The sequence below is a fragment of the Sus scrofa genome, chromosome 1 (genome assembly GCF_054392235.1).
Source record: "Sus scrofa isolate SSC_HxYL_T2T_F1_AM1 chromosome 1, Sscrofa_HxYL_maternal_Yorkshire_Landrace_v2.0, whole genome shotgun sequence".
Classification (NCBI taxonomy): domain Eukaryota; kingdom Metazoa; phylum Chordata; class Mammalia; order Artiodactyla; family Suidae; genus Sus; species Sus scrofa.
In genome coordinates, this window is record NC_139383.1 from 57,160,867 (window position 1) to 57,185,253 (window position 24,387).

The 24,387-nt window shown below is 38.6% G+C and overlaps 1 protein-coding gene and 1 long non-coding RNA gene across 4 annotated transcripts; both read right to left on the reverse strand.

The window, feature by feature from the left end:
- Window positions 1-1,160: 1,160 nt before the first annotated feature.
- Window positions 1,161-19,888, reverse strand: SRSF12 (serine and arginine rich splicing factor 12). 3 transcript variants are annotated; one of them, XR_014837691.1, is made up of 6 exons: window positions 19,716-19,888; window positions 17,646-17,678; window positions 10,773-10,872; window positions 9,368-9,475; window positions 9,059-9,200; window positions 1,161-3,129 (listed from the first exon to the last, which is right to left on the reverse strand). XR_014837691.1 is itself a non-coding variant. In XM_085013104.1 (6 exons), the coding sequence occupies exons 1-6, from the start codon at window positions 19,778-19,780 to the stop codon at window positions 2,760-2,762; spliced, it is 819 nt and encodes a 272-aa protein (XP_084869230.1). In that variant the 5' UTR covers window positions 19,781-19,888; the 3' UTR covers window positions 1,161-2,759. The 3 variants fall into 3 exon arrangements, 2 of the variants coding, with proteins under 2 accessions (XP_084869230.1, NP_001182527.1); XM_085013104.1 differs by having other exon boundaries at window positions 9,368-9,469; window positions 10,766-10,872; NM_001195598.1 differs by lacking the exon at window positions 17,646-17,678 and having other exon boundaries at window positions 2,676-3,129; window positions 9,368-9,471; window positions 10,768-10,872; window positions 19,716-19,797.
- On the reverse strand, window positions 9,700-10,434 carry LOC146406099 (uncharacterized). Its single transcript, XR_014805750.1, has 2 exons — window positions 10,295-10,434; window positions 9,700-9,893 (listed from the first exon to the last, which is right to left on the reverse strand). It is a non-coding gene; the product is annotated as an uncharacterized LOC146406099 (long non-coding RNA).
- Window positions 19,889-24,387: the final 4,499 nt, after the last annotated feature.

Below are 24,387 nucleotides of genomic sequence, written 5' to 3' on the forward strand. Positions count from 1 at the left end.
CCTACTGCCCTACAATGGGAACTCCAATACTTCTTCCTTTAAACTTTGACTAATTTTACCTTATGCAGTGAAATCAGAAAAGGCAAAAATTCATATTTGTAATACAACAGTAGGTCTTAGAATAGCTGTATCTCAAGATATATATAAATGCATCCCAGATAACATATAAAGTCCTGAAATTAGCTAATATTTTATATTTAAAAACAGTCCAGTGGCACAAGGTTAAATCCGACTGCAGATTAAAAAATTAGCATATTACCCTATTATCTGTTTACAGCTACAAAATACCAGCTACTATAAGTTATCTGTGTATTATTCATGGTGAAAAAGAAAACAAGCAGTCGTAGTGGCCATCTTGCATTAACTTATCCTCTGTGAACCCTGAACAAGGGAGGTAGGTGGTGCCCCTACACTAAACTTGCAATGTACCTGAGTAAACAGGTTATCTTTAAAGGAAATGAGCACAAATGTGCCAAACATTTAACAATCTTACCCTAAGTACCCACCCTCTCCTAAATGGTCCAGGAAACAATTCTATAGCAAAAGTGAACCCTAGGGTAGATACACCCAGAAGACAAATTTTCTAGGATATCAGCACAGTTGCCAATCAATTTCCACTCTGTCACAGAGCCCTTTTTCACTGAAGCCTATAATAATTTCTTTTCCTAATCTATTCTTTCCTTTCCCTCTAAACATTATCTTAGTTTAGCATGTATCTGTCAAAGACTTTTCCAAAAAGACAAGCTGGTGATCAGGGAGGGCAGGATGGAGCCCAGTCACCACCCAGCTCCAAAGCCTAATGGCTGTGTGACCTTGCATGTCATTTAACCTCTCTGCATCTCACTTACCTTATCTGCAATGGTACTGACCTCATAAAGCTGTTGTGATGAGTGAAAAATGTAAAACAGAGAGCAATGCTAAGCACAAGTAAATGCTCAAAAAAGTCTGGACTATTATCATTCCAGTTTTCCATCGAACCAAACAGTATCCTCCAAAGCAGCCTAGGAATTACAATGGAAAACCAAATCAGAGGTAAATCAAAGGATAAGTATGTTCAGAAACACTGCCTTATTAACTTTCTACTAAGATAGAATGATTGAATGCAGAGTAGAGACAACATAATCAATTCCTAGTGAGTATTTGGAATAACTACATATATGTGTGTGTAAACCCAAATATTTATTTAGGAAATACAAAAAATTAATATTAATATTTGTCTTGCTTTCTTCAGACTATCCTTTCAATTTTCAATGGTGCCACATTTTATAACTAAATTTTATTACATTCAAACACTTCAAAGAGCTATAGTTTTGAAATAAATTTTGCTATGATTAGAGAAAACCTATATTCAGAAAGTACAGTATACACGAATTTACAGTACTTGTCTAAATATTACCATCATATAAATTATTTTGTAAAGTTTTTTCTTAAACATAGGATGTAAAATGCAAAAAAAAAAGTGGAATTTGTATTCAAAACAAATAGAAGCAACATTGGCTCCTATATGCTAAAAATAGAAGACATTTTTTTTCTGAAGCACTCTAGATACAAATATTAACTGTATGGGCTGAGAATTTTTAATTTTCAATATAATTCAACAAGGTACACAAGCAGAATTCTATAAATATACCCCCTGTAATAATATGCAAAACCATTTTATCACAAATACTACCAAAACCCTCTGAAAAACAGAAACTACAAACACATTTTTTAAAGAAATTCTCGGTTTTAACCACTACAAAAGCAATGAATATCAATTCAGTTATTTGGCTTAAAAAAATGAAGGGCAGTGTAATGTAAATCCCAATACTGCAAAGTTGTTTTTTTGAGGATGCAGTCTTGAGTTGCTTAATACAAGGTACTAAACACTTTCAAAAATAAGTAAGACTTACTCTATACAACTTAAAGCCTTGAGCTAGAGCTCTAAAAAGAAAATGTTAAGCAGTAGATGAAAAGTACATATGTAGAATTAATGGTATAAAATATGGTTTTTATACAAAATGTACCACTCTTCAAATGTATAAGGCTTAATATAATATTTTTGGAGTGTTGCACACAATGTTTAGAGTAGTCTCCAACCATTCAAAATTCAGTATTTTTAAAATGTTTTGATATTTCTGAAGTGAGTGAACGTGGTACAGGGTGCAATTTAATGTTAACTTATCTATACTGTTTCACCCAGTAAAAATAAAAACATTTTTGAGCTCAGGAAAGAATTATCTTTTGAATGCTTGATCTCTATATAACTAAGCATTATTTTTAGAAATGTCAGATTTTTCTGATATGAACTAATTTGCATCAGGAATTGGTCCAAGTTTAAAGAGAAAAGACAAAGGAGATATAAGGTGTCAAATAGTTTTAAGTTTGCCCTATGCAATTATACAGTCTTAATTACTTTTTACATGAAAGTAAAGTGCTTTAAAGTAAAAAATACTTTCGTAAGAGTTATTATTACTAATACTTAATATCCAAGTTGAATTAGCTCCATTTTATCCATTTCCTTTAAAAAGTACTCTTCTGCCACAATGTAAACAAAAACGGTCCATAAAATGGGACATGACTCACATCATAATTTGTGGTGTGGACAAATCAAAAGCAAATCTTCATTAACCCAAGCTAGAGAGATTTTATTTCTTGCACATGCCCAAAGTAACTAATGCCAACTCACATTTTTTGTAGGCCTTAAAGAATTTTTATTTAACATAATGAGAGGTTTAATAACTTATATGAAAGACTACGTAGCACTGTTCTGTTGCTGTTCACCAACTGTTTTTATGACGATAACTCCGAGATCTGGAATGTGATCGAAAGTGAGAGTGTTTTGCCGTTTGTGCTTTAGTTTCAGAATTGGTATAGCCTTTGGGAGATTTACATGGGGATCTTGCTATGGAGTCAGAATGTCTTCCATGTGATCTTGATTTTGTTCCTGAGCTTGTCTGCTTTTGAGGTGAGCTGGACTGTGATTTTCCTATAGACTTGGACCTTTTTTGTAAGGACTTGGACCTTGACCGTCCTCTAGAGCCAGAATTCCTTCTTGGAGTTCTTGACTGCCTTGCTGAGGTAGACCGCCTTGGGAGTGATTTGGAACGAGACTTAGACTGGCTGTAAGAACATCGCCTGTGTCGAGACCTGCAAACATCCATAATGTCAGAGTATATACTTCACACACAAAAAAGTTAACGAGTTAGGAAACAACATTGCTAGGAACTTACGTAGTTTATATATCAGATATGTTTTTACTGGAAAAGCGAAAAGAAACATTTCTAATTTTATTATATATGCTTTTGGTTCAAACTAAGTACAAGTTTGTAATATTTGACCAAAAGATTTTTACTTTGCTAGATATACCTTAAAATGTGAGTGAGTCAGTTCTGAAAAATATACTTATTTGCATATTTAGTCTGGGCCACACAATTCCTAAAAGGTATGAAAATCAGAAGGGAAAAAAGATAAGAGACAAAGAAAATTATTTTATATTTATCAAATAATGTTTATCGAAACAAAAACCTAGATGTATGCAGAACTTCTGAGTCTTGCCATGATTGAGCAGCTTGTTCTAGACTAGCCTTCCCTTAGAAAAGAGCTATATAAAAAAGCTAGACACCATTTATAAAAACAACCATTTAGGGGCACTGGAGAATAACCAACACAAGCAGATTTTGAGGGGTTACAAATCATGGCTTCTCTCCTAAGACCATTTTCTAAACGCCAGGAAGGGGGAATTGATCCCAACTAGAAAATGGCTATTATACTAAGCTGAAGAGACAGTGGTTAGAATTCAGGGCCACCAAAATGGCTAGGACTTGAGAGACAAAATCCCAGAGATGAGGAAATTGTAGACAACCACCCCCATTCCCCTGATGAAATCTGCCTACAAATTCTCCTCAAGCCACTGGCCATCTTCTAATTTGCAGGACAGGATCAAACTCCAAGAGATCAGCAAAAAAACAGTATCTGGAAGATTCAAGAAACGAGCTGAAATTTTCTTAGATACACAGTGCTGGTGAGAGAGGCTAGAATTCAAGCCCCCCAAAGGTCAAGGAGCTGTGAGTAATGATTTAGGCTTTCAGTTAAGAACACAGAAGGGCATTATCCCACAGGTGAGGAGTAAGTGCACAGCTGAACTGGATCAGCCCTAACAACGCCTCAATCCAAGCCATGAGAGGATGAAGATGATCTGCCATCCTCTGCCTGCTAGAAAGAAACACCTCTCTTTGGAGAATGATAGCATCCAAAATCTCTCTAATTGTTCATCAATAATGTCCAACATTCAAAAAAAGTTATGAGGTCTGTGAAAAACAGATAAAAATGACTAGAAGCTACAGAAAATAAAAGACAAAATAAACAGACTCAAGGCGCTTTAGATACAGGCATTATTCAGAAGAGTTTTAAAACTCTTACTACGATTAGCATATTCAAGAAAATAAGAGGAAAATACAGACAAAACAGATGAAAAACAGAGGATTTCAAGAGAATACTGGAATCTACAAAAAGAAACAAATGGACATTTTAGAATATCAAAACTATATGATATCTGAACTTAAAAAGTCATCAGATGGATTCAATAGCAATCTAGGAGTTCCTGCTGTGACTCAGTGGATTAAGGGCCCAACATTGTCTCTGTGGGGATGTGGGTTAGATCCCTGGTCTCGCGCAGGGGGTTAAGGACCCAATGTTGCCCGAAACTGCAGTGTACGTCACAGATGCAGCTTGGATCTGGTATTGTCATGGATGTGGCGTAGACTGGCAGCTGCAGCTCTGATTCATCCCCTACTCTGAGATCTTCCATATGCCACAAATGTGGCCACCAAAAAAAAAAACAAACAAAAAAAACAAAAAACCTTATTAGAAAAACATTATAGTGAAACACAATGAGAAAAAAAAATTTTTTTTTGGGTCTTTTCTAGGGCTGCACCTGAGGCATATGGAGATTCCCAGGTTAGGGGTCTAATCGGAGCTGTAGCCACCAGCCTACACCACGGCTACAGCAATGCAGGATCTGAGCCTTGTCTTCGACCTACACCACAGCTCACGGCAATGCCGGATCCTTATCCCACCGAGCAAGGCCAGGGATTGAATCCACATCCTCATGGACGCTAGTCGGATTCGCTAACCATTGAGCGACAACAGGAACTCTGAGAAAAAATTTTTTAAGAAATCCAGAACAGGGGGTTCCTGTTGTGGTCAGCGGAAACGAATCCCGCTAGTACTGATGAGGATGCTGGTTCAATCCCTGGCCTAGCTCAGTGGGTAAGGAATCCAGCAATGCCATGAGCTGTGCTGTAGGCCAGCAAGTGTAGCTCTGATTTGACCCCTAGCCTGGGAACTTCCACATACCACAGGTGCAGCCCTAAAAAGCAAAAAAAAAAAAAAAAAAAAAAAAAAAAAAAAAAAATCCAGAACAGAGTATAAGTTATGTTGTACTCAGTCACACGCCTGAAGGAAAAATTGAGTAAGACAGAGCAATACTTGAAGAAACAACAACCTAGAATTTTCCCAAAAACCAATGAAAAGCATAATAACTCAAAAGAAACTCGGTAAACCTCAGGTAGAAGAGATGCAAAGAAAACTATGCTAGACATGTCACAGTCAAATTGCCGAAAATCAAAGTCAGAGAAAAATCTGAAAATCTGCCAGAGAATAAAAGACTCATTACCTTCAAAGGAGCAACATTAAGAATGACTATGGGAGTTCGCGTCGTGGCGCAGTGGTTAACGAATCCGACTAGGAACCATGAGGTTGTGGGTTCCGTCCCTGCCCTTGCTCAGTGGGTTAATGATCCGGCATTGCCGTGAGCTGTGGTGTAGTTTGCAGACGCGGCTTGGATCCCGCGTTGCTGTGGCTCTGGCGTAGGCCAGTGGCTACAGCTCCAATTTGACCCCTAGCCTGGGAACCTCCATATGCCGCGGGAGCAGCCCAAAGAAATAGCAAAAAGACAAAAAAAAAAAAAAAAAAAAAAGACTATGGATATCAGAACAATGCAATGACATTATTAAAGAAAGGGAAAAAGTTCCTGCCAACTTAACTCCTATTTCCCACAAAGTATCCTTCAAAAATCAATGTAAAATAAAGATGTTTTCAGATAAGCAAAAACTGAAAGAATCCACTGTCTTTAGACTTGTACTCTAAGAAATAGTAAAAATGCTTTAAGATGAAGGATAATAATCCCAGGTAGAAGCATGGAACTACAGGAAGGAATATAGAGCAATAGAAAGCATAAATACACTGATCTAGAATACATTTTAGAATAAAAGCACAGTCTTTTTATTTTTCAAAAAGTACAGTTTTTTAAAGAATTTATTAAATTTCATTCCTGTTGTAGGCAGCTGTAGAAAACGAAATGGAAAAAATTTCCTTGGGGGGAAAAATCTAACACAGAAAAAAAAAAAGATGGACTAAAGACTGAGGGGCAATTTTAGTATTTTTCAGGAATATTTAGGAATATGTACACATTCACTGACACAACTTCAATAAAGATTTATGGAATACCTAATAGGAGTGAGGGACTAATGACTGTGCTGAGGATATAAGCATAAATAAGACAAAAGTTCTCGCTCTTCCAAGAGTTCAGTCTAGTGATAGCACTCAACAAGATATTTCCCATACCCACTAAAGGCAAAAGAAGAGACCTCTTTTCAGTCCAAGATAATACACTACATATATTGAATACATTTACAGTGTATGTTAGACATACATATTTTGATCTGTACACGCACACACACACAATCTGATCCTTATGAACCTTAAGAGCTAGGTAAGATTTGCATTCTCTATAATAATACAACTTTACAAATGAAAAACCCTGAGGTCAGAGAGGTTAAGCAATGGTCTTATAACTAATAAAAAGCAGAATGGTCATGCAAGAAAATGTGGTTCTTTCTATTCCTGATACTCTATGATGATTGGGACAACTGACAAACTTTTTCGTTTTTCTCTAGGCAAGCAGTATACTTTACTGCCACTAGAAGGCAGAAAATGCTGTGAATATCCACTTTTTTAGATTAATGAGGAGAAAAACCGAACTAAGGCTCTAATGCTTCTGTAAACAGCTTATATTCTTAATGAATCAGATGGGCAATTTTTTCCTCTTCTTTTACAAAAATAAGTCTTTTTCACCAAGGCCAGTTTGTTAGGATGGTGCTGCTTTAGGTACAATATTACATCGACTTTGATTTTTGGTATATAAACCATTTATTCATTTATAGTAATGTGAGCTGCTGAACATCACTCTCACAATATTCATGTCCTTTGCACTGGTATTGGTGTGGCTTTCCTATACTTATGGTAGGTAAAATTTCTTAATTTTTCTCACCATATTTTAGGTCCTAGAAATACAATTTGAATATATCAGTATCAAAATCCCAAATAATCTATCAATAGGAAAATGGCTTTCTCTTAGTCATGGGACAAAATGGATTATTCTCCATAGATATGAGGGAGGTTTATATTCTTACACTATCAAAATATAATAAACAAATTAACGGAGTTCGAACTGTCCATGGCTCAGTGGTAACGAACCCAACTAGTATCCACAAAGACATGGGTTCGATCCCTGGCCTCGCTCAGTGGGTTAAAGGATCTGGCATTGCCTTGAGCTGTGATATATTCGCAGATGTGGGCTTGGATCTGACGTTGCTGTGGCTGTGGCCTAGGCCTGCAACTATAGCTCTGATTTAACCCCTAGCCTGGGAACCTCCATATGCCATGGGTGCAGCCCTAAAAAGATAGGAAAAGAAAAGAAAATTAAGTTCTAGAACACAATATGACTGTTCCTAAACATTTCTTCACAAATCTTGATGATGGCTCAATCCTGACCTGGGTTTTCTCTGCTTATAAAGGGAGCTTAAGGTTTCTTCCTACCTTCATGCCTCCCTAAGAATGAGCCAAAATTAAAGCATCTGGTTCACACCCAAGGAGAGGGACTAATCTGACATGTAAGATTCTAGGGCTCTGAATAGGCCACACTTTCTAGCAATCAGGATGTTAAAAAATCATAGAATGTGGGTGTGGTTCTCTTTCCTATCTTTTCTTTCCACTTGGCTGGAGGGATTGAAACCAGCCCACTTCACAGTTTTATTTCCAGAACAAGGGACTTGGGGCAAAAACTCTCTGTCTGGCTCTGGTACACACATCCTATGTCGGGCCTTCTCCTGTTTAGGCTCTTGGAGTTGAGGAATGGAGGGACTGGTGTGAAAGAAAGCAGCTCTGGTGTGATCAGCTCTGATTTGAGGCTATGTTGTCCTACGCAGCTTAAGTGTACTACACGTGGTCCAGGAGAGCCAACTCTTATTACTCAGGGAGAGGATACTAGTATAAACGCTGATCACTCTTTAAAAACAGAATTCACCTTAAAATTCTACATGCCTATGAAAAAATTACAGCATTAAGACTAGATAAATAGAGTGTTTAAGCATTTGCACATGCTTATACAATTTCAATTATTATTCAAATAGCTTTACCAAGTAATTAATTTCCATTGTGATTTACTATTACTCCAACAGAAACAAACTCCTAGCAGGCAAAATAGTTGAGTTGCAAATATCTCTTTCCCTCCAAAATACTACTTTTATGTCTTCTTTCTAAAATACCACCATATTTGGAATTTATTCTTGAAAATTATTTGCCTTTATAAATATATTGAGTTATACTAATTTTAGTCAACTTCCTTTCCCAAGAGATTATACTATATTTCTTATGAGTTTCTAATCATCAGACCTCAAAATTCTTAATTTTGGGGTTTACTTAGGATAATTTTATTTTTTAAAATCCTCATTTGTCAAGAATACGTTTTTAAAATTTTTTTCTTTTTACTCAGTATATATTATCTTTCTATTAAGAAGGTTAAAGTCTGTCATGAAAACCGTGAAAAGTAGCTAAAAAACTCAAGTTAAAATAATAATACATGATAAACAGAGAAGACCATATCTTTCTACAAAAGTTGATTCTTTATGTGTATTAAACAAAATGATTCTGGTGGCCTGGTTTTGAAAACTCTTTAAAATGCTTTCCAGAAATATGAGAAAATGAAGTTTTCAACCCTCTTGTATTCTGTACTCACTCTTTAAGGCTATCAGACCGCCGCCTATTTCTTCCCCATGAAGAACTTCTACTTCGAGTTCTCCTTTGGCTAGGGCTTCTTGACCTCCTATGATCGCTTGGAGAACAAGGGTGACGTTCTTTTGATTTCATTTGGCCTGGTGCTAGAATACGAAGTTCAAGATTTATAACTCATTACCCGAAAACCTCGATAAATAAGCCACTCAAATAGTTTTATATTCTGAAAGAATTTTAAATTAAAAAAAAAAATCTGTCATTGCTGAAACTGATTCTGCTGAGTAAACAAGATCTACTATTCAGTCACACTTACTTTTGCGATCACCTTGTGCAAACTGTATTTCAATCTGACGGCCACATACCCACTTTCTATTGAGGTTATATAGAGCATCTTCAGCATCACGAACATCTTCAAATATGACTAGCTGTTAAGGACACTTTGAACATCAGATATCAAGTAAAAATATTACTTTTAAAGAATTATTTACATGTGATATGAATTATTAGGAAAAATAAGTTCAAGCTATTAAGCACACATATCCAATATAATATGAATAATCAGAAAAAATGTTACTTTTGTTATCAAAACAAATTCCCCATTATGATTTAGAAGAGGGAATATAAAAATAAGAACAGAAACAAATGTGTAACTGTATTTTTAATGTACACGTTAGCGCAGCTGTAATATGCATGTATAATTTGAAATACATTATGAGAAAATACATGTCCAACATTGGCTAGCATTATCAAATAAACTGTTTAGGACTCACTCCATTCTTTTAGGTAAAAGATTTATCCGGTCTTTCACTGAAAAAAATCAGCATGCAGAAGCCTTTAGTCTGAAATTAAAATTAAAAGGCCTTTTAAAATTAGGGGGAATTCTTATAAACAAAAGTGCACAAACATATTCAAAACTAATCTGAACCTTTAAAAATGATCATACTTAACTCTGAACCTACTGCTTTAAAATACCTTTATGTTTTTATTACTTGGGATATAATTATAAAAGAAACATAAAAGTAATCTGTGAACACCTGGAATTACATATATTGGTTCAGAATACCCCACTAAACTCCCATATCTGTATAAATTATATATTAAACCTCACTAAAATGGAAATAAACTATATAAAACTACTAAATAGCTGTATTTCCAAAGTTGTTCACTGGTTTAATTTTTTTTTAATAGAAAACAGAAAAAGCTCAAGTAATGCAATACAAAATGAGACTTTGGCAATTACCTCAATGTCACTTGATCTTGAACCTTGACCTTTATTCTTTAGGGCTTGCAAGATGGACTTTATAAGAGACGCAGTACCAACAAAATCAGACTTGGCTTTGACTCTGGAACTCTGAGTAAATGTAGGAAAGCCGAAGTCTCAACCTGGTGTTGGCTTTGTCTTTTGCTTGATAAAGACTTCCCCTCTTCCAGGTCTTTATATCTGTGTCCACCCTCCCTTTTTATTCCTTGATGCTTGAACTTTAGGTGCCTTTTGTCTCGCCTGCTCGGCTTATGCTTGGATTCTAGCTAACAGGTTGGTTCAAACTGAGGGGCTCTTGCCAGCTACTGTGGACTGCTTTAGATTTTCTGAGATAAAGAAATAAACACATTTAATTAGGCAATATTAGTTTCATAACATACGCTCCTGAATACATATATGTCTATGCACATGTATGCAGTCTATTCACATGGACTCAGTAAAATAAAGGATATTGAACATAAGCAAATCCTCTTGGGCGGCGGGTGTAGAAGTCAAGTGGAATGTAAACATCTACTATAGGGCCGTATCGACCAAACTCACGGCGCAAGTCCTCAGGCCTGAAGTGTTTTAGAAATAAGGCAAAGAAATATGAATAGCTGGATTAAAATAATTTGCCTACAGAAATCCAGTTGAAACCTTCAAAAGAAAATGTTATCTAAACTAGCATTATCTAAAATTCTCTCTCACAGGATCACCCAGGGTTTAAGAAAAGAAGAAAACAGAAAGAAAACAACAAATTCTCAGGTCTCCTTTTCAGAGATTCTGATTCAGGAGGCCTGGAAATTTGTATTTTTACAAGCACTCAGGGTGGCTGATACGCTGAGACAGTCTGGGGAAACCGGTGACCCAGCACATCCACTTGTGAATGTTTTTCCTATTACAAGACTTTTTAATTGTCAATATATAGAGTTCTATCTATTAATTATTTAATTAAGAATGCATTTGTTTGCCTCGCTATAATTTCACATAAAGTTGTTTTCAGACAGCAAGAACTAGATTTTAAAGAAGTTCTAAAATTATTCCTCATGCTTTAGAGAAAAATGGATGTTTTACTAATAAACATCAAGCAGAAATAACTCCATATTCTCGAATGTGACAAGTATTTTTGACTTACATGCCTTCTACTGTGATAGGTACTAAAGAGGGGATACCAAAGAAATACATAGCATAACATTTTGTCTTTATGGAGCTACAATTTAACTGAAGAGACAAGCTACTTAGCATTAATAGCTGACAATTACAGTATATACAGCCACTGTTCACCTTAAGACCACTTAGTTCCCAGAACAACCCTATGGTTATTTACAGATGAGGGCACAACAGATAAATGCACCTAAGGTCACCAAGCCAGCAAATGACAGAGCTGGAATCAAACTCCCACAGTCTGACACTAGTCTGGGTTCTTAACGACTATACCCTACCACCTTTTGGAGATCTTAGAGGTTCAAGATCAAGCTATGAGCACAAAACATGACTTAGATGATGAGTATTTTAAAACATACTGTGCAGAAAAAAGACCCAAAGATGGCTGCTAAGCTTTTAACTTGAGCAAGTGGAAGATGGTGTCCACGACAAAAATGAGACAACTGGAAAAGAGAATTAGATTGAAGAGAGAAGACAGAGGCAAAAAAAGAAACTTTCAGTTTTAGAAATGCCAAATTTCAGGTGATGGTGGAACATCCCTAAGAATTCCGTAAGCAAATGAAAATTGTGATTATACCAATTATACTAATTTTATTTTCTTCTTAAGACTGGAAGTCAGTGATTAAAGCTAGAGATGTGGATTTAGGAGTTATTACGTAAAGATTCAACTAACATTGACTAAGTGGCCACTATATACAAGGCAGTGCAGTAGACACCATGACCAAGTTTATTACACTTTTATTATTACCATTTCATTTAATACTCACTATAACATTTAACTGTATGCCTTCCCTGAAAGACTATTAACTTTAGAGGACAGTGACAATGTCTTTTTTTTTTTTTCCATTTATTCATTCAACGAATGCTTACTGAGTCCATAATATGGGCCAGGCTCTAGGAATATGGTGGAGAACAAGTAAAACACAATTCCTGTTCCCATAAAACACAGACTATAGGGTAAAGATTCTCAGCCACGCCTGAATATTCAAATTATCTGCGGAGATGTTAGAGAAACAGGCATTCCAGCCTGAAGCATTAATCCTTGACTTAATTAGTACTTCCCACAGTGAGACCCAGTTATGTTTAATTTTTTAAGGGTTTCACAGGCAAGTCTGAGGCTCAGTGGTTGAGAATCACTTCTACAGCAGGGACTTCACCAGTATATCTCAGTACATAGCACAGGTGCATGGTACACAGTAGGTGCTTGACATACATTTGCTGTATTAATGAGGGCAGAACACATTATCGTTACCATTTAACAGTCAAGGAAACTAAGAGTGAGAGCAGTTCCCTTGCCCAGAAGTGCACCCAGCCAGTAGCAAAGCTAGAATTGAATGAAAGTCTGCAGAGGCAACCAATCCCCTCTATTAAGTGTGAGTGGCTGACAGTTAAAGGATCCTGGGTAATACAAAGAAGGAGGCTGGAACAATGTGTGTCACACAGGCTTGTAGTCCCAGAAGTCTGAAGAAACAAAGCTTCTCACAATAGCTGGCTCCCATTCACTGTTTCCACTCCCTCACCTGTCAGCTGTAGTTTTGTTTCATTTACTTTTGTATTTTTGGTGTGATCTATTTTGACATGCATAAATGTATAGAGATAATAAAACAAACACCCATATATCCACCATCAAGATTTATCATATCTAAATACTTGCCATATTTCTGTAATTTTTAGTAGATTTTAAGAAATAAAGATATATTCTTCTACCTTAGAAACAATCATTGGTGTTTCTCATTCCTCTGCATAACTTTTTATTTCTACTGTAAATGCATATAAATGGTATTTGTGAGATTCTGCACCTTGCCTTTTCCTCCCTTGAGATTTCTCCACATAGCTCTAGTTCACGCATTCTAACCTTGTATTACTATTGTTGTGAATAAACCACAAGTTATTCATACAGCTTTATGGGGATGAATATTTAAGATGCTCCCTTTTCTAGCTGCAAACTGGGTTGTGGTGCACATTACGATGCATGTGCTTCCTAGAGCTCCTGCAGAGTTCTCCAAGATGTACCACTAACAATGAAATTGCAGGGCTGAAGAGTATACCTCTCTTCAGCTTCATTACATGTTCTCCAAAGTGGCCAAATCGACTTACACTCCTTAAAACACATATCAGAATTCCTGAAGATCCAACTCCTCATTAACATCTTTTAATCCTTGCCATTCTGAAGCATATAAACTGAATGAGTATTTTTAATTTTAGACATTCAAGTGGGTGTTAAGTGGAATCTCACCGTGGTTTGAATGTGCATTTCCCCAGTGACAAATAGTGCTGAGCACTTTTTCACATGCTAATTGGACATTCATATATTTTTTTGTGAAATTTCTGAGCTTTTGGCCCATTTTTAATAATAATGTTTGTCTTTTTATTCATAAAAGTTCATTATCATTTTGAGAAAAAGTCCTTTGTGAGATATATGTTTTGTGAATATTTTCTTCCAGTCTTTGGCTTGCTTATTTACTCTCTTAGCGGTTTTCTTTTTTTTTTTTTTGCTTTTTAGGGCCACAACTGTGGCATGTGGAGGTCCCCAGGCCAGGGGTCTAATCGGAGCTACAGCTTCCGGCCTATACCACAGCCACAGCAATGCGGGATCCGAGCCACATCTGCAACCTACACCACAGCTCACAGCCAATACCAGGTCCTTGACCTACTGAGCGAGGCCAGGGATCGAATCCGCAACCTCATGGTTCCTAGTCAGATTCATTTCCGCTGCGCCACGACGGGAACTCCTCTTAGTGGTATTTTTTAATGAATAAAAATTTTAATTTTGGTGAAATCTAATTAATTAATATTCTTTTCTTTTATGTTACTTTCTTTGTCCTATAAGAAATGTCTGCCTATTCCCAAGTCATGAAAATATTCTCCAATGCTTTCTTTCTAAAAGCTTTACAATTTCATCTTTTACATTTCAATTGATGATGCACTTCGAATTATGTGAAGCAGAGGCTGCAGTATATTTTTTTTCTATATGGTTATCCAGCTGTTACAGCACCATTTGTTGAGAAGACTCTCCCTTCTCTGATGGCTTTAGTGACTCTGTCAAAAATCAGTTGACTCACGGAGTTCCCGTCGTGGCTCAGTGGTTAACGAATCCGACTAGGAACCATGAGGTTTCAGGTTCCATCCCTGGCCTTGCTCAGTGAGTTAAGGATCTGGCGTTGCCGTGAGCTGTGGTGTAGGTTGCAGATGCGGCTGGGATATGGCGTTGCTGTGGCCCTGGCGTAGGCTGGCGGCTACAGCTCCGATGCGACCCCTAGCCTGGGAACCTCCATATGCCGCAGGAGCGGCCCAAGAAATGGCAAAAAGACCAAAAAAAAAAAAAAAAAAAAAAGGCAGTTGATTCTATAAATGTGGATTATTTATGGACTCTCTGTTCTATTCTATTAATATATTTATCTGCCCTTAGACCAATATCAAACTGTCTTGACCACTGTAACTTTTTAGTACATTTTTAAGTCAGTGGGTATACGGCTTCCAGTTTCAATAACCTTTTTCATAATTATTCTGGTGGAATTCCCATTGTGGGTCAGCAGGCTAAGGACCTGACATGGGGTTCATGAGAATGTGAGTTCAATCCCTGACCTCACTCAGTGGATTAAGCATCTGGCACTGCTGAAAGTTGTGGAGTAGGTCACAGATGTGGCTTGGATCCGGTGTTGCACTGGCTGTGGTGTAGACTGTAGCTATAGCTCCAATTCAACCTCTAGCCCTGGGAACTTCCATATGCTGCAATTTGGCCTTAAAAAAAAAGGAAAAAAAATTAATTAAAAAATCTTTTGGCTATTCCAGATCCTCTGCATATTAATAAATTTTAGAATTTATTAGTTTCTACTTTTTTAAAAGCCTCTGATCAGGAATGTCTTGAATCTATAATATAATCAATTGGAGGACAACTGATAACTTACAATATTTTGTCTTCCAACCTAAGAACATAGTATAACTATCAATTTATGTTGGTCTTTGATTTCTCTTGGCAACATGTAATTTTCTTTTTCAAGATTTTTAAAATTATAGTTGATTTACAATGTATGTTGTAATTTTCAGTACAAGTTTTTACATTTTTGTGAAACTTTTTCCTAAGTATATTTTTTGATACTAAGGTAAGTGGAATTTTAAAAATATTTCATTATTTGTTTGCTGTTAGTATAGAGAAACAGAAGTTTACTTTGTATCCTGATAACTCACTAAAACATCAATTACTGTAGCCTTATGTAAACAAAAATGTCACCTAAGAATAGGGACAGGTTACCTTTATCTTTTTTTTTTTTTGGCCATGTTTGCAGCATGCATAATTTGCTGGGCCAGGGATTGAACCCTTGCCACAGAAGCGATCCAAGCTGCTGCACTGACAACACTGGATCCTTAACCCGCGGAGCCACATTCGAACCTCTATAATTTTTATGTCTTTATTTTTCTTGCTTTGTTGCACTGGTTAGGACCTGCAATAGAAATTCCTGTTGTGGTTCAGCGGAAATAAATCTGACCAGTATCTGTGAGGATGCAGGTTCCATCCCTGACCTTGCTCAGTGGGTTAAGGATCCAGCTTTGCTGTGAGCTGTGGAGTAGGCCAGCAGCTACAGCTCCCATTCGACCCCTCGCCTAGGAACCTCCATATGCTTTAGGTGTGGCCCTAAAAAGATCAAAAAAAAAAAAGAAAGAAAGAACAGAAAGGATCTGCAATAAAATGCTGAATGGAGATTTTTGAGATTGGACATTCTTGTTGTGTTCTGCTCTTAAGGGGAAAGTATTCAGTTTCATCATTAAGTATGTTATTAGCTATATGTTTTTTATAGATGCCCTTTATGAGGTTGAGGAAATTCCCTTCTATTCCTAGTTTGTTGAGACTTATCATGAATCTTGCTGGATTTTGTTTAATGCTTTTTCTACATCACCACTGATATCAATATAAATGTATCTTCATATACATGTAACCAAAGAATGCTACTAAGCACATATCAGAGAAGTACTTGATTGGTGCTCCCCAACCTACCATGATTTTAAGCATCAAAATGAAATTACTCTATACAGTAAAAAAGCAAAGACTTAAAATGAATATTCTTCCTGATCCACATCTTGCTTCACCAGTGAAAAGAAATGTAACACAAATTATAAAACTGTAAAATCCTTCTTTTTTCCTTTTTTTTGGTTGTGCCCACGGCATGTGGAAATTCCAGGGTCAGGGTTAGAACCCTGCCACTGCAGCAACCCGAAGCCACAGCAGTGACAATGCCAGATCCTTAACCCACTGCGCCACCAGGGAACTCCATAAAATGCATTTTCAAATCTTTCTTTAGTTCTTGGGTTCAATTTCATTCCTAACAAATTTTATGTTAACCTATAATGTGTTTGAATTTCTTATGCTTTATCATATATATTAAAATGTCCACTTTAAATAAAATTTGGGTCTGTTATAAAATTAACATTAAATAAAATCTGGAAACAGGATTAAAAAAAAAAAAAAAACCACTCAATGAAGTTCCCATCATGGCACAGCGGAAATGTATCTGACTAGGAACCATGAGGTTGCAGGTTTGATCCTTGGCCTTGGTCAGTGGGTTAAGGACCTGGCGTTGCTGAGCTGTGGTGAAGGTCACAGATGCGGCTCAGATCTGGCATTGCTGTGGCTGTGGCATAGGCCGGTAACTACAGCTCCGATTACACCCCTAGCCTGGGAACTTCCATATGCCATGGGTATGGCCCTAAAAAGCAAAACAAAACAAAACAAACAAAACCCACTCGAATGGATTTCTTTCCAGGCTCATTTTCCATACACAGTTTTTTTTTTTCTTTCTTCATTTTTTATGTAATTGAAATCATACTGCACATATAATTTTATACTGTTTTTTAAACATTTCTCCCAATAATTTTATGAGCATACCAAATGCTAAAGTTAATTATAAACATGCCTAGGTGTCATGTTGCTAGATAACTTACACTATATGCCACCTTCTACAAAAAAGCTATTAACTGAGGTTACATGACATGACTACTCTCACAACACTACTCAACAGCTGTGCAGTTTTAGGCAAGATCCTTAATCTCTCTAAACCTCAGATGCTTATCTGTTATATAAGGTTATTGAAAATTTAATAAGATAATACATGCAAAGTTTTTAGTACAGTGTCTGACACACAATGAGTACTCAACAAACATGAGCAATTATTATAATTTCATTAATACAAACCTCCTAGATTTTGACTGTCCCCCAATGGCACTGCTAGAAAGTGGTGGAAAAAAAATGAAAAATAAATCAATAAATCTCAATCACCAGTCTTGATTATCTAGATCAGAGGCCATGTATCACCTGCACATATGTTTTATGTGGTCAGCATGATGTTTAAAATGTTAAAATATGAAACTGTCAATATTTTACAGCGCTTAAATCTACAAAAGTGGGAATTTCATATGATTCAACTTAATATATGCCAACATTTTTAAACAGTGTTTACACAGACAAAATATAGACTTCTGACTTCTTTTGAAAATTAAGAAGATGTGGCAACAAGTTCAAGTGCCTACCTAGTAGTTACCAGCTGAAACTTGGTAGCAGCCCTTGTCCCCTTGAGATGGCACCGGTTCTTTTCTATTTGCCACAGTCCACACCATCCTATCATGCCATAACTTGACAATTTATTCATATTACCTGGCTGGCCCCCGTGGCACATTAGAATTGGAAACCTTTCATTCTTTGTTGTAGACACACTGGAGAGGCTTGAGATTATTCAATATTCTAGTAGTCCTTTTTTTTTTTTTTTGTCTTTTTGCCTTTTCTAGGGCGCTCCTGCAGCATATGAAGGTTCCCAAGCTAGTGGTCCAATCAGAACTGTAGCCACAGCCACAGCAACGCGGGATCCGAGCCGCGGCTGCGACCTACACCATAGCTCATGGCAACGCCGGATCCTTAACCCACTGAGCAAGGCCAGGGATCAAACCCGCAACCTCATGGTTCCTGGTCGGATTAGTTAACCACTGAGCCACGACGGGAACTCCTCTAGCAGTCTTTTTAACGGTGGGAATTTTTTTTTTAAACTTTACCCAAGTTATAAATTTTGCCTGTTTTGTAATGTAATGTATTGATAAACAGGTTGAGAGAAGAAATATAAGCAGAGGCATCTTTTGGAGGTTAATTAAGGTATATTAACTCACAGTCTATAGTTGTGACACATATAATAGCAGGGCTCAAATTTTTAAACCGTTAACATTCACTTCTCAAAGGTAAATCATGATGATTACTCCTGATAGCTCTGGATTCAAGGGCTCCAATATATTTCTAGCCGTGAAACCCCGGGTTAAATCACTAAAACTCTGAGTTTTAACTTTCCCTTGTGTATAATAAAATAATCTTGCATATATATAATGACTGGGGTCAGGGGGGCCTGGGGAGTAAATTAAGTATAAACCCAGTGATATGAAAATGTCTATTAATGCCCCTTACCCCAATGCCCCCCGCATTCCTTCTGGCTCCTAGTGAGGGAGGAAGACACTGCTATATGAAGTCATTTCTTAAGATCTACATTTAGGTACCACGTCGAATGAATTCTCCAAGGGCGGGGGGGGTGGTGCTGAGAGCATCAGAATTGACCAGAGAAGTCTATCCAAACCATTATGATGGATGTTTATATTGCACTCAGAACTTTAAAGAAAACCATATAAACCTCAATCATTGAAGTTATATAGTATCCTTTTGTACATACTATAAAATTGTGCAACATATAAAATTTAACCAGCACCACCTGTAAGTAGACAAGACTACTTACTACTGGGAAAGGGAATCGCAAGGCCCAAGGTGCGCATTATTCTGTAACACGTCCTCACCATCCCCAATTCCTTCCCATCTAGGCGGTAAGACGCGCGGCTTTATCCCGGTAAGGCGACAAAGGGACTGAGATGCAGGCACCCGCCTGAGAAAAACACGCGGAGCCCGAGGCGGGGAGGAAGCCGGGTTCCCAGGCAAGGGGCAGCCAGCGCCCCGGCGGTCCTCGCAGAGGGGATGGGCACCGGCCCGCCCGAGGGGCCGGGACGCGGTGCTGCGCCGGGGCGGAACGCCAGCCTGGAGGGCGGAGGCGCCAGTCCCGCCCAGGCCCCGAGTAGCGCGAGCGCTTCCACTGGCCCCAGGAAGAGCTCTTCCGCCGGGAGCCTCGGCCTGGCCGGCGGAGAGCTGCGGGGCAGATTTGCCAAGCCGCTGCCAGGCTCCGCGCCGCGGCCGGTACCCGCCCCTCCCCCGCGCCCAACCTGCGGCCCCGTCGCTGCTCACCTGGTGGCGTCCGCGACGTTCCTGACGAACAGGGACGTGTTGGGAGGCCTCGTGTAGCGAGACATGACCACTACCTCCGTTCCCTCCGGGTCTGCCCGCAGCCACCGGGCTCACTCCGTCTCCCGCCGCCGCCACAGCAGCTCCGCCCGCCCCCAGCACGACCCCCTCCCCTCAGCTTCGGCCCCACCAGCGCGCAGCCGCAGAGGCGGGCGCAGGGGGAGCGCGGTGCCGCGCGAGTCGTCCGTGGACCACGCGAGGGAGGGGGCGGGGCCGGGGGCGGGGCCGAGGAGATCCGGGGAAGGGGAAACGCGGGGTCCTGGGATTCTCAGCAACCTGAGATGGGGGCGGTTGGGGATGCCTGGCGGAGGAGATTACGGAAGGGGTGGGACGGAAGTCCCAGTTCGAATGGGATTCTCGGAAGCGGGAGGCTGGGGTCAGAGCGTCCGAGCAGGGCAGAGACTACAGGGGTCCAAGGGGCTGAGGCGGAGGGCCTGGGGCTATCATCCAGAGAGAGGGTGTCGAGAATGGGTGGATGGTGAAGTGAAGGCTCGGTTCAACTGCGCAACAGCCTAGGGGCCACTGGGGCCTTCATTCTTGCAACCTTAGCCCAAGACCTTGGCAGTTCCGCCTCTTGCCCCCTATTAGTGTTGAAACTCATAGGCTTTCTAACTGTAAGGATTTTTTTTTTTTTTTTGGTTTTCGGTTTGTTTTGATTCTTCATCCATTATTCGTTTAGGATACAGCATTCAGCTGTGGGTCCGTTCATTTAGATGTTTATTGAGCACCTGCTATGCAACAGGGAATTTTCTAAATGTGAGACAGAGCAACAAACAAGAGGTCAAGTCCCAGACCTCATAGGGCTTATTTTTTTTTTTTTTTTTTAGCTCTTCCTGGCGTCTGGAAATTCCCAGACCAGGAATCAAACCCAAGCCACAGCAGCGACCCAAGATGGTGCAGGGACAATGCTGGATCCTTAATCCACTTGTGCTATAAGGGTTTACATTCTTGAGAGAAGGCCAGACAATAATGGTGTAGAAGAAAGCAAAGAAAATTGCAGAGGCAATTAAGCAAATTTAAATGATCTTCTCCCTCTCTTTCCAAAATGTAGCACGTCCCTTTCTAGTTGCATCCCATTCTAGTTATCCTCCTGCCTTCACATTTGTTCTTTTGATCTGGACAACTCCTTACACGTAGGACTGTAACCAGGTGACCTGTAATCATTAATCGCACTCCTTTTCATTCTCAGAAGTGGTGGATTTTGGAGGGTAAATAATATGATCATCCTACCTAGCCCACAGCTGTCTCAAAGACTGTGAGAGTCTGCCAAGGTCTGGAGATGCCTCTGGAACAGTGGCCATTCATCCAAAAAGTGATTGCTATGGCATAGCAAGCTCAGGACTAGACTGGGGCTGTAAGAGGGGAGAGGGATGTTCTTGTTCTCATGAAGCTTACAATTTGGTAGAGAAGCAGAATCTGATTATCACACTAATAAAGGTACAAATTATGCTAAGGGCTATGAAATGAGTTGTATGCTGCCAAGAGGGGACCTAATGGGGGCTGGCAAGCAGGGCTAGAGGGTCCTTGAACTTTTCCCTGAAGAAATCTTGGAGAGCTATTTGAAGAAGGAAGAGCAATTCACACACTGGAACAGCATGTGCAAAGGCTTTGAGGCAATACAGGAAAGGAAAAGAGGCAAACAGGAGCATGAAGCTGGAGACGAACAGGAAAAGGTGGCTGGAGAGCAGGCTGCGTGTATAATAGGAGAGTTTAGAAGGCTAACTATAGTGGTTTGGTAGGGCTGTTGAAAGAAATTACCATAATTCAGTGGTTGAATATGACAGAAATGTATTCCCTCACAGTTCTGGAAGCCAAAAGTCTGAAACCAAGGTATCGGCATAGCCACAGTCCCTGTGAAGACACTAAGGGAGGATCTTCCTTGCTTCCTCCGTCATCAGGCACAGACAGTAGTTACACATGGACCAGATCCTTAAACCAGTTGAGTAACCGATGCGCTTTTACCTTTTCTTTGGCGTTCTGGATATTCTTAAAGAAGCAGGGAAAAGGCTAGGTCAAGACTAAATACCCTGCCTGTCACCAGGCTCATGATATATTTACCCTAAGTCCTAGAAATTAGCTAGGTACATTTAGTAAATCTATCGCTTTAATGAATCATTGCTGTAAGGCATTAAATGGAACCCTACAGGGTTGGGAGAATTAATGTTCACTCTAAATTGTCAGAGAATTCCCAAGGAGTATACAACTGGCAAAGTCTGACAATTGTTTAATAACTATAGTACTTGTTGTACCACAGAGTTGAATGTATTATTGTTCTTTAAAGCAACTACTGCTTCCTTTTCATTTAATAGTTTTTAAATTTTTTATTAAGTATAGTTGATTTACAATGTTGTGTCAATTTCTGCTGTACAGCAAAGCAACCCAGTCATATACATATGTATACATACATATTTTTCTCATATTCCATCATGTTTTATCTCAAGAGATTGGATATAGTTCCCTGTGCTGTACGGTAGGACCTCATTGCTTATCCACTCTAAATGTAATAGTTTGCATCTACTAACCCCAAACTCCCAGTCCATTCCACTTCCTAATACAGTTTTTAAATTACACTCTATCCTGACCACAAAAAAGAAATAATTACTTGATGTGATGGAAGTGTTAGTAAATACCAGTCATGTTGCAATATACAAATGCATCAAATCAACATGTTATATAACTTAAATATACACAATGTTATATGTCAGTTATATCTCCATAAAAACAAACAAAAGTTACAATCCAATTCTTTTTTTCCCTACAAGAGAGAGACAGAAAATATTTTAGCCAAATAGATAAGGCTATTTCTCATTTAGATAATATCATTACTTTAGCTCACTTTTCTTTTTTTTTTGAGGGGAGCGCACCCTCAGCATATGGAAGTTCTCAGGCTAGAGGTCAAATCGGAGCTACAGCTGCCTGCCTACACCACAGTTCACAGCAACGCTGGATTCTTAACCCACCAACTGAGGCCAGGGATCAAATCCTCATCCTCATGGATCCTAGTCAATTCATTAACCGCTGGGCCACGAAGGGAACTCAGCTCACTTTTCAAAAGGAAACAGATTGTAAACTTTTTCATTAAAAGCACAGTTCCATAAAGAATATAGCAGGAAAAATTCAGAATCTTTATCCAACTTGTTAAAACTTGTCTTAAGGGACAAGTTTTTAAAATTAGCTGTCTGTTATGTTTGAAACAAAGGCACATATGAATTTATTTTTAATGTTTGAGACTTTACTCCTAAGCCCTGTCTCGGGGGAAATTGCTGGTAACTAACTTGCTGTCATTTAGAATCTAAGCGCTTAAGATCTTCCCCCTCATTTTCCACCTACCTGCACACACTCAACTGGCTGTTTTCTTCTCTTCTTCACTCTGGAGCACCTATTCCAAATGCTAAACAAGAAAAATACAATCCTTTCCAGTTCATCAGTAGATTTTTGGGAAAAGGAATTTGAAAGTAGAAAATTACTATTTCTAGGTTATCAGTAAAGTTTAAAACTTAAGGCTACCCCTATTTCTTTTCTTTTTTCTTTTCTCTCTCTATTTTTTTTTTTCCTTTTTTTTCTTTTTTTCTTTCTAGGGCTGCACCTAAGGCATATGGAAGTTCCTAGGCTAGGGATCAAGGAGCTACAGCCGCCAGCCTACACCACAGCTCATGGCAACATCAGATGCCCGACCCACCGCATGAGGCCAGGGATCAAACCTTCATTCTCTTGGATACTAGTCGGATTCGTTTCCGCTGCGCCACAACAGGAACTCTCAGGCTACCCTTATTCCTAATTACTGTGGATAATCAAGATACCAAGGCTGGTTTATAAGAGCAAACAATGTTGCATGTTTTTGTTTCTTACTGTGAATAAATATGAATGTGTTTTAATTGCAATATAGTTCACATACAATATTAGTTTCAGGTGTACTACATAGTGATTTGACATTTACATACATTATGAAATGATCAACACAATAAGTCTAGTAACTATCCATCCTTATGCTGTATATTATATCCCCATGGCTTATCTATTTTACTGCTGGAGGTTTGTACCTCTTAACCTCCTTCACCTATTTTGCCCTCCCCTCCACCACCCTCCTTTCTGGCAACCATCCACTTGTTCTCTGTACCTGTGAGTCTCCTTCTTTGTTTTGTGCAACATGAATTTGTTATTCTGCAGAAAACCTATAATGCCTGTGGCTGTATAATATTACTCACCTTTTTTCCATTTCTTAAATGAGTCGAAATAGTCTAATTATCAGGACTATAATTGAAGAGTCAAATCATGAAAAGCTAGTATATTGTAATCAGATTAATTAACTAGTTTTGGTTTTGGTTGCATAATGGAGAAATAGACCTGACTAAAAATTAAATTGTACTTTGGTATGTATGAGTGTCTTGAAATTTATATAATGAAAAGTACTTTGGAGAAATAAATTCTGGAGTAATGATGTCAGCGGATAGTGAATATCATCTTATGCTGCGAACTCACTCCCCAACAGATGGTGCTAGCTCTCTTCTGGTGAGAGCTGTTCTGGTCTACCCTCTTTAGAATGTACCCATGACCTTGAGGGTGAAAAGTGATTCAGTGATTTGAATAGAATGTATTGTAAACATACTTCTACTGC

Excerpts from the sequence above, each read along its gene's own strand:
- SRSF12 (XM_085013104.1), bottom strand. The coding sequence starts at position 19,780 with ATGTCTCGCTACACGAGGCCTCCCAACACGTCCCTGTTCGTCAGGAAC. Across the intron at positions 17,679-19,715 it reads AACGTCGCGGACGCCACCAG|CAGTGCCATTGGGGGACAGT; the intron begins GTGAGCAGCGAC and ends ACCACTTTCTAG. Across the intron at positions 9,470-10,765 it reads AGGATTTGCTTATGTTCAAT|TTGAAGATGTTCGTGATGCT; the intron begins ATCCTTTATTTT and ends AGCTAGTCATAT.